General features: G+C 39.2%; 1 protein-coding gene across 1 annotated transcript in view; it reads left to right on the top strand.

Moving 5' to 3' along the window:
- Positions 1–14,058, top strand: part of LAMC1 (laminin subunit gamma 1) — a gene marked incomplete at its 5' end in the record, with an annotated part of 122,799 nt that overhangs the window by 104,392 nt on the left and 4,349 nt on the right. Inside the window, 9 exons of the mRNA XM_082663389.1 lie at positions 3,230–3,435; positions 4,091–4,170; positions 5,703–5,840; positions 6,385–6,529; positions 7,546–7,695; positions 7,962–8,076; positions 9,495–9,694; positions 10,780–10,938; positions 13,166–13,265. Of these exons, the coding sequence (XP_082519515.1) occupies positions 3,230–3,435; positions 4,091–4,170; positions 5,703–5,840; positions 6,385–6,529; positions 7,546–7,695; positions 7,962–8,076; positions 9,495–9,694; positions 10,780–10,938; positions 13,166–13,265 (1,293 nt within the window). The remainder of the gene's footprint in view (positions 1–3,229; positions 3,436–4,090; positions 4,171–5,702; positions 5,841–6,384; positions 6,530–7,545; positions 7,696–7,961; positions 8,077–9,494; positions 9,695–10,779; positions 10,939–13,165; positions 13,266–14,058) is intronic.

Raw genomic sequence — 14,058 nt, forward strand, 5'->3', positions numbered from 1 at the left:
CAAGTGGGTAATTTCTATAAGATGGTCCGTCTTTAGATGTAGCTCCTAATGCAAGGTTAAGTAGTATGGTTTTATAAAATTAATTTTTTTTTTTTTTTTGCGGTACGCGGGCCTCTCACTGTTGTGGCCTCTCCCGTTGCGGAGCACAGGCTCCGGACGCACAGACTCAGCGGCCATGGCGGCTCACGGGCCTAGCCGCTCCGCGGCACGTGGGATCTTCCTGATCTGGGGCACGAACCCATGTCCCCTGCATCGGCAGGCGGACTCTCAACCACTGCGCCACCAGGGAAGCCCATCAATTTTTAAACTCTGTTTAGAATATGAATTATTTTATTTTTTAAACATGTAGAAAAGAACCTGTCAATGTTTTAAGATACACTTAGCAGAAATACTTCTCCCAACACATCAAAAACTGTTAGATGTTAAAATCCAAGCATTTTATGAATCCTTCTATCAAGGTGCTCACCACTGGGCTGAAGTCACTTTGTTTTGGAGTTTTCCATCACTGAGACACATATGCTCATCAGATACTCATAGTAAATGTGCATTAAGGTTGATAACACCCGGGACCACAGTGATCAACTTCCCTACTGATGATGTTTCCATCTGGAGTTAGAGAAGTCCTCTTGTCAGAGTACGGGTCAACAAAAGCTAAATATATTGCTTATTTCTTGTTGTAAATGTCCCTAAGATTTTATAAAATTACTGAAGTAGAGAAGGAAGAAATTGGATGTATCTGGTTTGGGCCAGTTTGTTTAATTTTTATTAGGACAGTCCAAAAATTGTTCTATGAGGTAAATTTTTAGAAATGGAAAAATAAAATGAGAGGTCAAAAACTTACGTGTTTTGTTTCAGTTGTTGTTACATTTTAAGTCTTAAACATAGATTAAGAAGAATGTATATGTTTCCTGTTCTGTATAAACAATGGTGGTTTTTTTAGGCTGCTCATTTTCAAATTTGGACACACGTTTTTTTTCATTAATGTATTCTCTTGTAACAGCAAATTCGCATCTGTCCTGCCATATCCGTTGAAGAACTGAACGTGGGGTGATCGTTCTTAGGTGCCAATCAGTCAACCTGAGAGGTGGGGTGTGGCAGGCAGCTCTGGTGCCAGCAGCACCAGCACATGGGCACGGTCACGGGGCAGGAAGGGGAGGTGAGCCAGCACCGCCACTCATCCAGGCTCCACACCTTGGTGCAGCCCCAGTTACGTCTGGCTCTTTTGGGCCACAATGGCTATGTACTTTCCTCTGCCCAAGCTGGTGATTCTGTGGGACAGAAGCTCTGATAGGAACCATGGCCACCGTACCTTTCCTTGAGCCACCTGCAAGGTGGGGAGCATAACGGGCTGCTTCTGGTAGCTTTGGGAGCACCACAGTGAGGCTGGAGTTAAAATCCACTCCCACTAAATCCTGATTCATGGAGTTCCTGGCTGACCTTTCCTACTTAGGTTCAAACTAGCCAAGAATAAAAATATCTTCAAAATGATTTACCCTTTCAGACTCTCCCTAAGTGTTCATTTGTAGTTAAACTTGTGTTTATTCTGCAGTTTGAAGGGAGATTATGTGGTGCAATTAGGTCTTGCAATTGGACACTTGGAATTAGAGGGCTTTGAAGTGATCCACTTAGGTTATTTGTTCCCTTTTTGGGATACTATTGTTTCTGTAAAGAACTGGCCAGAGAGATCGGTATCTGTTACCTTTTGAAGTTCTAAAGGGAAGGGGGCTTCTGTAACTTCATTAGCCAATGAAGCCAATGCTTACGCTTCCTAAATCTGAATGATTTTCTATGATTTCAGCTTGTTTTTATATTTTGTATTTTCTTAAAAATCTTTGGATTATCAAAGAATTGTTTTAAGGAATCATCCGCGCAGGGCCATTTTGTATAGTTGGATGAGATGTTTTGCAGGCCACCAGCTTCGCATGTGTATTGATTGGGTGGCCCTGCTTGTAAGTTGCTATTTTTCCAAACCTGTATTCATCTTTGTTGATCTTAACTTTGACTTCTCATCTCTTTTACATTCCTTGGAAAATTTAGATGCCAGCACTAACACCATGCAGAAATAAGAACTGGTCAATTTTGAATAGGATTGACTTAATGGTTCCTGTATATTATAATATAACTTCATGACATGTGAGAATTGTAATAACGTCAGAATTATCTTTGCATGGGCTTATATTGATTGATTGATTAGGACACAGGTATGAGGTTTAAATTGAATGTGCATAATTAATAGAGAACAATTTGAAGAACTTTTCAAAAGCAGAGATCAATTTGAAAGCAATTACATGGATGTGCCAGGCAGTGGGAGGTGGCAGCAAGAGTCTATTTAGTTTAAAATACAAAATAATTTTAACGTGCCATATTTCAACATCAGTTTTTTTTTCCCCAGAAAGAATTCTTATTATTTATGTTATTTATTTATTTTTGGCTGTGTTGGGTCTTCGCTGCTGCGCACGGGCTTTCTCTAGTTGCGGCGAGCAGGGGCTACTCTTTGTTGCCGTGCACGGGCTTCTCATTGCAGTGGCTTCTCTTGTTGTGGAGCACGGGCTCTAGGCACGCGGGCTTCAGTAGTTGTGGCATGTGGGCTCAGTAGTTGTGGCTCATGGGCTCTAGAGCGCAGGCTCAGTAGTTGTGGCGCACGGGCTTAGTCCGCAGCATGTGGGGTCTTCCTGGACCAGGGCTCGAACCCGTGTTCCCTGCCTTAGCAGGCAGATGCTTATCCACTGCGCCACCAGGGAAGTCCCTCAACATCAGTTTTGAACCGAGTTTTTTCCTAGTTTAGAAAAATGTCCAGCTCTCAGGGCTGGTAGTACTTTTAACAACATTGTATTTTTATGATTCAATCTTGCATATGCTAGAATATCAAAATCTTTCCCTCAGCAGACATTTTTTGAGTGTCTTCTCTTTGCCAATCACTTTGTGATACTGGGGATACAGTGTTGAGTAAGAATGAGGGACTCATAGTCAAGTGGCAGAGAGACAGTGTGTTAATCTCCAGTTAACCCTCTTGGAGACCGTAGATGAATGTAACAGTGGTGCTACTGCTGGGCACAGTGAAGACTGACCAGCTCTGCCAATGGACTTAGGGAAACTTGTCAGAAAGATGCTATGTTTGGAAGAGTAAGGATAAGCAGCGCCTCAGATTTCACGTGAGAGGATATGTGTTCCGCCCCGCCCGACCCCGCCTCAGATAATTTATGGACTTCCTTCTGCACTGTGATTGCAGATGTAGACCAGAATCTGATGGATCGCCTCCAGAGAGTGAATAACACCTTATTCAGCCAAATTAGCCGTTTGCAGAATATCCGGAATACCATCGAAGAGACTGGGAACTTGGCTGAGCAAGCCTGTGCCCGGGTAGAAAGCACAGAGCAGTTGATTGAAATCGCATCCAGAGAACTTGAGAAAGCAAAAGTCGCCATTGCCAATGTGGTGAGTGACTGGGAAGGTCTGAGGTGGGGCTGAGGGAGTCCCTTGGCTTTTACTGGTAGTGGAATGCTTCTTCAGCTAAATTGACTCCTTGTATCTTTTTATTTGTCTTCAAACATGGAGCAAGAAAGCCACATTGCTCATAGTTGCCATGAAATAGTTATCACAAACTGGATTAAAACCAAAGGACATCTGGGTCCTTTCTCTAGTTTTGTTCCTTCTATGGCACTAGGCAATTTAATCTTCCTTTTTTTTTAAATATTTATTTATTTATTTGGTTGTGCCAGGTCTTAGCTGCAGCACGCAGGATCTTCGCTGCCGCACGCGGGATCTTTTAGTTGCAGCATGTGGGCTCTTAGTGGCAGCATGCGGGATCTAGCTCCCTAACCAGGGATCGCATCCAGGCCCCCTGCATTGGGAGCATGGAATCTTAACCACTGGGACACCAGGGAAGTCCCTAAGCTTCCTTTATTCTCTGCTGAAAATAGAAAAAATAATCCACAATCAAGGATGCTGATGTTACCTGAAGATCTCTGAAATTAAGAAGAGACCTTCTTTCTCGAAATAACACTAGTGAAAATTTAGTTTTGACACTTGCTTTATTAAATTTAAATAATTCATTCCTTTGAGATTAGTGCTTTGTTTATTTCCTCTCTAGTCAATCACTCAGCCAGAATCTACAGGGGACCCAAACAACATGACTCTTTTGGCGGATGAGGCACGAAAGCTTGCTGAACGGTAACCTCCAGCTCCCTCTTTAATGGTTAAGTTATGGCTTTCATCGCGGTGTGCACACGTTGTTTCATTCTATCCCCACACACACTTCCCATGTAACGCACTTTTGCAAAGTTTGCTCTCGTTTCTGAAATGCGATTAGCTACATGTACTCTTTGCTTCCCTTTACTTTGAAATTAGAATATTTACTTTGAATATTAGAATATGATGGTTTGGAGGGAAATTATATTTGCACATCTAAGGAAAACCGTAACATTTTTTAGATTTTTAATTTTGAAACCTTAAAGTTAATAGATAATTAAGCTCGATAGAATTTAGTTATTTTTAAACATTTTTAAATTTTCAACAAAAATGTTTAATTTTCAAGTTTCAATAGAGAACATTTACTAACCCATAGTACATGTGAAAATCAGAAACAGACCATTTCATTCCTGATTAAATGTAATTTCTTAAGAAGACTTTAAATTGTAGAGGGCATCAAGTGAAAACAATTTTTTAAAAATAAAATTGCTAAAATGTAGGCTCCATGAGGGCAGGTGTTTTTGTGTGCTTTATTCACTGTTGAAATCCCAATGCTTAAAACAATGTCTGGCATATAGTAGGTACTCAATAAATGTTTATTGAATGCATTGCAGAACAGCTAGTAGACCTCATAGGTACAGGGTGCTTAAATAAGCCTCATGTTAGAATTTTAGCCTCAATGTCTGAGCAGTTATATTGGCTTCTTGCTTTACCATATGTGCTCTCTTTCTGTCCTTTGTAAATGTGTGTGAACTGTTGTCATTTAGCTCATAGAACATTCATGGTTTCAGAGCTGAATTTTCTGATTAAAAGAAGACAGCTGAAAACATTATAGAAAACTCCCGAGAAAATTAGATCTTGGAAATTAATTGTGGTGTACTTCATGCATGAATTTTGAAGGAAAGTTTATCATATCAAAAAGAATGGCCATGTATTGCAGTGTGACAATGTAATATGAAATTTTAGAGTTGAAAAAACCTTAGCATTTACCCAGCTAACGTGCGTTATTTGTCTGGAGTCCCTGTTGACATGTTCCTTGTTGAGTTGCTCTTCCTGGCCAGTAACTAGGTTGCATGTGAGAAATCTGAATAGTCAAAGTTGTTTCAAGACTATGCAGTAACAGAACCAGAGTAGCAATTAAAGATGAGGTCTGGGATTTGTGTTCATGACTAGAGAAATGAGTTCTTGCTGGTATCCACAGTTTCATACATAAATACCCTTAATAATTATATTTAAAAGTAATTTTTAAGAAATATAAGCATTTGCCCCTACACATTTTATATCATTAATATCCTTGGGAAATATCATTTTCTCAGATTACAGAATGCTATTTATAAACTCAGCCCCTCTGAAATGATAACAAAATTCCAAATTTATAAGATTTTTTCAATATTTGTGGACCTTTGCCCACATTAGTTTATGTATATTAATAAGGTAAGCATTACCTAAATTCTACTTCTTTCCCTTTTAGACGGTTGTGTTTCATGGCTTGTTTTTCCTCTTATGTTATACAGCCATAAACAAGAAGCTGATGACATTGTACGAGTGGCAAAGGCAGCCAATGATACATCAACTGAGGCATATAATCTGCTTCTGAGGACACTGGCAGGAGAAAATCAAACAGCATTTGAGATTGAAGAGCTTAATAGAAAGTGAGTGTAATTTAAAAGTGGCTTATAGCCCTTCAGTTGTTCTTGTAAGTAACACCAGTTCAAGGAAAAATTAAATGCCGGTGAATTCAGGCCATGTATTCATGCAGTAAGATTTCTTTTGTTAATCATGCTTTTGAAATGATGCCGTAATTAGAGCAGGGGATGTAGAGCCACAGAGATTTTATTTGATCCAGTTACTGTATCAGCAGAGAATGGTAATGACTAGCCATGATGCTTAAAATTCTGCATAAAGGAGAAGAGAAAAAATACCATCGAGTGAGCAGAGAAAATATATTTGAGCTACAAATATTTAAAAGGTGTCTGAAATAAGAAAGCATATGGTAAACCATATGCCTTAAATAGAAGTGATGAGATGAAATCTAAATTTAAGCTATGTTGGTATTAAATAATAGCATTTTAATATAACATTTCTTTGAGGTTTTGGAAATACTATCACGGTGATTTAAACTGGAATGAATCTGGTGAACATTAAGATGCTAAAAGCAGCTAGGGTTTTCATCCCATCACATCTTTTGTTCCTTAGGTATGAACAAGCGAAGAACATCTCACAGGATCTAGAGAAGCAAGCTGCCCGAGTACATGAGGAGGCCAAGAGGGCTGGTGAGAAAGCCGTGGAGATCTATGCCAGTGTTGCCCAGCTGACTCCCGTGGACTCAGAAGCCATGGAGGTATGGCGCTGACAGCCTGCACGCACAGGCTTTGGTTGTCACTGCCGTCCCCCATTCACAGCTCCTACCCTCTTCCCACCAAACACACAGCCACGTGCCCCCTCAGTCTGGGTAAGAGCTCTTCTGACTGCCCGGCAGCTGTCATCAGTACCTACCTCCTCTGTCCTCCCAACAGCTCACTGGTAAAGTTGAGTTCTAGTTTAGATATGGTAATAGAACTTATTGAGGTAAAAAAAAAAATCCTGTGGTTATAAACATTAAATAGCAAAGACTCCTTTAGTGATAGGAATAATCACTCCTAAATCTTGGATATAAATCCAAATTATAATATATTTGGATTAATTAAAACAGACTACACCTAGGTCGTTACCCTGGTTTTGAACAAGAGAGAAATAAAAGAATGGTTTAAATGAAAGAACTATATCGGGATGCTTTGGGGCAGGTAAAATATTTAGGGATTGGTAGTGTTTTATTTCATCTGTACTCTAATCATGAATCTTCATACCAAGTTCTATATAAGTGGTGTATTTTTTACATTAAACTTGCAATTTATTAAGTTTCACTTTTTACATCTGAGGTGTTGACTTCGTTTTTACCATAAAGTTTTAGGTCTCCTCAGACGTGTACATACTGTATGATTCCATATATGTGGAATTTGACAATAGGCAAAACTAATCTATGATGATAAAAACCAGACCAGTGGCAGCTGCATTGTTGGAAAGGTGGGTGTGGAAATTGACTGGAAAGAGATACAAGGGAATTTCCTGGGTGGAAATATTCTGTATCTTGTTTGGGGTGTTGGTTACACAGGTGAATATATTTGTCAAAACTCATCAGACTAAGTGCTGTGCATTTCAGTATGTGTAAGTATACCTCAATTTTTTAAAGAGGTCCATAAAATCTTGACCTGTGCTATTCTTTAGAAAATGTCCACTAAGTATAGAATTACTAAGCCTACCTTTTCGTCAGTTTAGTTGTTTTGCCTAAAATATAATGATCTTACTTGCTTCTCATAGAATGAGGCAAATAAAATAAAGAAGGAAGCTGAGGATCTGGATCGTCTGATTGACCAGAAGTTAAAAGATTATGAGGACCTCAGACAGGACATGAGAGGGAAGGAATTTGAAGTAAAGAACCTTCTGGAAAAAGGAAAGACCGAACAGCAGGTTGGTTTGCTTTGCAAGTTGCTTCGTTTCTCGAGGCAAAAATTGAAACTGCCTGACTGTAGGCTGTGTCTGTGATGTTACCGCAATTGCAGAAGCAACAAAACACATGAAAGAGTATTCAGAGGAGGGCCTTATGCTGATGCCCAGGCCTAACCTGCTGTATACTGGCCAGTGTCAGGGTGGTGGCTTGTAGGTGCCTGGTCTGTTAGGAGAGAGAAGGGCTTTACCTTGGAGGGTTTGTCCTCTTATCTGCCACGTGTTTGCAGACTGCCGACCAACTGCTAGCCCGAGCGGATGCTGCCAAGGCTCTTGCGGAAGAAGCTGCTAAAAAGGGACGAAATACCTTACAAGAAGCCAATGACATTCTCAGCAACCTGAAAGGTATGAGAGGGTCAGATAACCGGGTAAATTTGTATGTCTCCTTCATTAGGGTGATTCTCTCTTTTGTAAAAAAGTTTTTACTATGAGACTTTCTGAACACATACAGCACAAGAGATAATAGTATAAAACATCCCATATACCTGTCATTCAGATTCAGCAGTTAAGATTTTTACTGCACTTACTTCATCCCCCAACACCTACCCTATCTTTTTTTAAAAAAAATTTTTTATCAGTTAATGCATATAATTAAAGCCAACAATTACTGCTTTACACATCACCTGATAGTGCTTTATTTTTTAATTGATTTTTGGCTGCGTTGGGTCATTGTTGCTGTGTACGGGCTTTCTCTAGTTGCAGTGAGCGGGGGCTACTCTTCGTTGCGGTGTGCAGGCTTCTCATCGCGGTGGCTTCTCTCGTTGTGGAGCACGGGCTCTAGGCGCATGGGTTTCAGTAGTTGTGGCACTTGGGCTCAGTAGTTGTGGCTCGCGGGCTCTAGAGCACAGCCTCAGTAGTTGTGGCGCACGGTCTTAGTTGCTCCGCAGCCTGTGGGATCTTCCCGGACCAGGGATCAAACCCGTGTCCCCTACATTGGCAGGTGGATTCTTAACCACTGTGCCACCAGGGAAGTCCCTACCCTACCTTTTTTTATGGTAAAGTATTTCAAAGAAAAATCCCAGCGCTCACGTCATCTTACCCCAGCATTCTTCGGTATGGAAGCCAAAAAAAGATATTGCCTGTAACCAAGATACGCCTATTTAGCTGACTTGTGTTGGTAAATGGAGATGATCTTTAATTTTCTCTGACAATTGCATCTCAGTCTTTATGTTTTCTTTCCTCACCCAAGATAAAAACGAACTGTGCTCAATTCACTGTGTAGCCTTGGACTCACCTCTGATAAACATAAGCTCTATATATTGCAGAAGCTTTATAGAATAATGGTTGAATGTATGGGCTTTGTGTCAGTGGGTTTGGTTTAGAATCCCTGATCCACCTCTTCCTTAGTGTGAATCCTTGAAAAAAATTACCTCTTTAATCCTCAATTTTCTCATGTATAAAAATGATTCAATGCCTTGTCACAAGCACATAAAGCTCTTATTAACTCAGTACCTAACACTTAGTAAACACTGAATAAACTGCAGCTTTCGATATTGGTTGAGGTGGAGGTGATGGCATACTCAGCTCTGCATGAAAACAAATGTTCCAAGTGAGAATTTGCCTTCCAGAAACAGGTGTTCATTCACATGAATCTTCCATGTAGATCTATGTGCTTTGTTCTCACATTTCAGTCCATGCTGTTTTTCAGTCTTTTCCCCTGACTTTCACTGTTCATAAAACAAAATCCAGTGGCAGCTCCCTGAAAAGTTCCCTTTTGGCTTGTTGAGAGTTTAGTTTAATTGCATTCCTTGAACCTGTTTTAGATTTTGATAGAAGAGTAAATGATAACAAGACGGCTGCAGAGGAGGCACTAAGGAGAATCCCTGCCATCAACCAGACTATAATCGAAGCCAATGAAAAGACCAGGGAAGCACAGCTGGCTCTGGGCAATGCTGCCGCAGATGCCACCGAGGCCAAGAACAAGGCCCACGAGGCGGAGAGGATCGCCAGCGCTGTCCAAAAGGTGTGCTCTCCCCTCTTGTCCGAAACGAAGCCTTTGCTCATCTATTCTCTAGTCATTTTCCGGTTTCTTTCCAGACCCCCAAAAGCTCTTGCAAATTTTTTCCTCAACTCCAGTAAAGTTATATTAAACCATCCTTGTCGTTCTTTTTTTTTTACTAGGCGTTAGAGCAGGTAACCACATTGATTGAAGAGGGAGAGTCATTGAAAGGGTCCTTTACTCTAAAATTTCTGCCGTGTCTCAGTGGCAGGGTCTGAGTTGTTGAGGAGGGGAGTTGGCTTCAGTGACCCATCAAGCTCCTGCCCACAAAAAATCAGATTCTTTCTAAGTAAACACAATTCCTTGACATGAACAATTGATATTTTTTCCATCTTATATACAGTGCCAAGTCAGTACAGTTTTTAAGACCCCCTTTCAAGCATATTGCCATATCTAAGACCCACCTATTTAGAATTTTTGAAGTTACCAGTGCTAGGATTCTTTCTACTCATCTTAAAGAATAATTTCTCTAGGCTGGCTTTCTCCTACTTAAAGATAAATCTGTTTTATTTAAAGGAGAAATTGGAGTTGATTCTAAACTTATTATGTGTTTGAAAATCACACACATTTTTTAGTTTCTTGGATTAATTATATTTTATAAAATATATTTCAGAATTACGGACTTTTTGTACATTATGATGAACTGCCAAGTATCAATAGAATAAGGCTAGCTTTGAATAGAAAATTATCCAAGCGAAAGAGTCTAATCAGTACAATGTGGTGGCAAGTATACACCATTTAAATGTTGCAACTATGTGACCCCAACTGAAAATGGCAACGATAGAACAGGAATTTTTATTAACAGGATTAAACTAGAGGATACAAATTAAAGTGCTTTATAAAATATAAAATGTTATGTTAGGTGGTAATGTTATTTTTTCATTAAATTTGTAGCCCAACTAAACGTAATTCAACATATAGTACAAATTATTGCCCTGTTCTTTCTGGATCATATTTTTGAACCATTTTACAGATTATAAAAGGAGTGGCAGCCTACTTTAGAAAAAGGAAAACTTTTTTTCATTAGGAATTGTTTACTTTGTGCCTAGAATGCTACCAGCACCAAGGCAGAAGCTGAGAGGACTTTTGCAGAAGTTACAGATCTGGATAACGAGGTGAATAATATGTTGAAACAGCTACAGGAAGCAGAAAAGGAGCTGAAGAAAAAACAAGATGATGCTGACCAGGATATGATGATGGCAGGGATGGTAAGTGATTTTGGCAAATGTTTGCTAATGGGCAGAAAGTGAAGGGTGTTTAATAATAAAGATCCCTAACTTGTTGAGAAGAGTCTTTTTCATATTGACTTCTGTTTTTAATTGTGTTTTCTGGTCAAGAATCGGGTTAGTAACTTACATAGAAGACAAAGAATTTGGATCTTCTGCCAGATTGTTGCACAATAGTTCCTTCCCAAAGCTACTCTCAGTTAAAAGAAAAACACTGTTTTACACATTTGAGGTTTTAGGACATTTAAAAGTATGTCTTTATATTTTTGTATGGGTAAATCATAGGTGGTATAAAATCAAAAAAGAACAAAAGGCATGCAATGAAAAGTTAATTTCCGTCCTCCTCTTATTCTCCCAGCAACTTGCTGCCTAAAGACAAAGACCAGTTTCTTGTGTAAAAGGACATTTTTGAAGATGACAAAACATATCAAACTTACATCCAATTTGATTTTCCACTTTTTGTGATGATGTGTATACATAGCCCTGTTTGTAACAAAATTGACTTGTGAATGCATGGCCCAACAAAGGACTAGGTTCTGTTTTGTGCTGTATTTTGCTTCTGAAAGACATTGATGGAGTCACAGTGGAAATATTCCTTTACAGTTCAATCTGATTATAACCACAGTAATGATAGACATGAACTTGTTTAATTGTGGACCTTCAGTGCAAGGAAGGGACCCTTCTTCCACTCCTGCTATAAATCACACCCTTCACTGTAGATCATTTTCACCTTGGGATGGAAAGAAGAACTACTAAGCCTGTTAATCTAGGTAAAGAAGTCCCTAGGGAAGTGATAACAGGAAGCATCGCTGTGCAAATACCTTATTTTACTATGCATTTTTTTGTTGTTTTGAATTGTCCTCATTTTCTATAGCAAGGTATGGCTCAAGTGGAAATTCCCATATAGTAAAAATGTGTATATTTCATACGTGCTGAGGGTCTCTGGATTTTATGTTTTAATACAGTTATAGAAACATTAGATTTAGAGCCTGTTGAAGGAAAGGAAAAGATATATATTCTCTATAAGCTTCAAAAAAGGGTATGAATTCAATTAAAAGGGTAGAAAGAAGATCCATCTTTTGTTCCTTTTGGTAAGTAACTTCTAAGGCGCACAAGGCACCCTCATATATACTATGCCATTTATATTTAAGTATCAATCCTGAAAGGCCAACATTGCATCAGTATTGTTGCAGTCCGTAACCTGGGAAAGAGTGAAGGCTCACAGTTGTTCTTGGAAGAGGAGGCTGCAGAGAGCAGGTTAAATGTAATGGTATGGCCGTAGCAGAGTCCTTTACAGCTCTGCTAGAACACTCTCAGACAGCCTGGGAAGGTGCAGTGAGAATGGCTGCAGTTTGAACAGAGGTTAATCGTTTATTTGTGAAGGTTTTTTCCGTTGCTTTCTTTTTCTTTTTAAAATTTTCACATTGTTTCTATCCAAAACTTTTGTATTCTCTTGACCCAGAAAAGCTAGGAAAAACAGTTCTGTGGTAGGAAGCTCAAAGCTACTCATGTATATCCTGACCAGATTTATTTGTGAGAGCATCTGTTTTCTGATACTTAGACACTTCCTCTTCCATTGTCATTTCCTGTGACTCATGCACAAGTGTATTTGTTCAGGTTTCATGGAATTTTCCCCAATATATTTACCTTTGGTTGATTTTTTAAATGTAAATTGTATTGCCCCAGTTTGTATGTGTGTATTTGTGTGACTGCCTGGGGAGAGGGAGTTTTAGAAGAATGTCACTTAATTATGAAAAATTTCTGAGAATAGGACATTTCTGACAATCAAGTCTCTAAGATCATCCCAGAGGGCATGTTTTGGTTCTAAAACGGTAGTTTTTATACTCGTCCTTAAAAAGTAACTTGTTTCTGCTTGATGGGTTTTATTATGAATACACCTCCATGTGTTCCTGAGTGAGAAAGTGAGAAAAGGAGGTAACCTTGATCTTTGAAAGACAGATACAGTCATTGTAGGCATACTGACTGCCTCCTCATGACTATGAAGTGAATTAAAAATAGCCACATCCTCAACATGAAGATATGACCAAAAAAGAACATCTCCACAGTAGGAGCTAATAGTTTCACGAGTTAGAAGAAGGGAAACCATCTGAAAATTAGATTTGTTGACTCATTGGGGAAAAGATACTTCAAGAAGATAAAAATGTATCATCAAGACTACTGTATCATTTATCCTTTTTTCCCTGTACAGGCTTCACAGGCTGCTCAGGAAGCTGAGATCAATGCCAGAAAGGCCAAAAACTCTGTCACCAGCCTCCTCAACCTTATTAATGACCTCCTGGAGCAGCTGGGTAAGTAACCATAGAGTCTTGTTAGGCAGCCTTTGAATTCTTGGTACTGTTCTTGGGATCTGAGATAGTTGACTCAAAAGTAGATACTACAGTGCAAAGACCGTATGAACTGAATCGTGACTTTAAGTTGTATTAATTCAACATGTACTTGCTAGGTCCTTCCATGGAATCTGACTCAGTATTGGAATCTGACCGTGGTCTGAGGACTTAATAAAATTTTGAAGATATGCTTCCAGCTAGGGTGGCTCATTTATGGTCAAGGTTTATGTTACAATCGAACAGTGATTATTCTTAGTTCATCCTGCTGGCAGAATGTCTTTAAAGGATTTAAAGTGAAGGATTTCAATGACAGAATAAAAGAACACTTTAAAGGATAATCGATTAAAGGCTAATTGGATGAGGTGACAGTTTTTATGCCAAAAGAGAGAACGCTTTCTTTTTGAAGGAAATATAAGCATATTAAAATGTTCCTTTAATCCAGTTTGATACAGGGAGCAGGCCTCATTATAGGGCAGATGTACTTTTGTCACCAGCCTCTATTATAAAGTTGTAATACTCTAGCCAGTACAGCTTTGTAAGCAAGGCACTCTATTTTAATGTGATAGCCTTTAAAGTTTGGTTTTGGTCAGTGTTTTGTTTTGTGGGGGGTTTTTTTGGGAGGTGTGTGTGATATTTTTATCTGTCTCAATTTTCAAGAATAATAAATTATGTGCCAGCAGATGGACTTTAAAATGAAAGTAAGCTGGAAGAGGTAGGTTTTGTGACAGAAAAGGTTGTATTTTAAAGTTAGTCA

The sequence above is a fragment of the Grampus griseus genome, assembly GCF_964374135.1.
Source record: "Grampus griseus genome assembly, chromosome: 1".
NCBI classification, from domain to species: domain Eukaryota; kingdom Metazoa; phylum Chordata; class Mammalia; order Artiodactyla; family Delphinidae; genus Grampus; species Grampus griseus.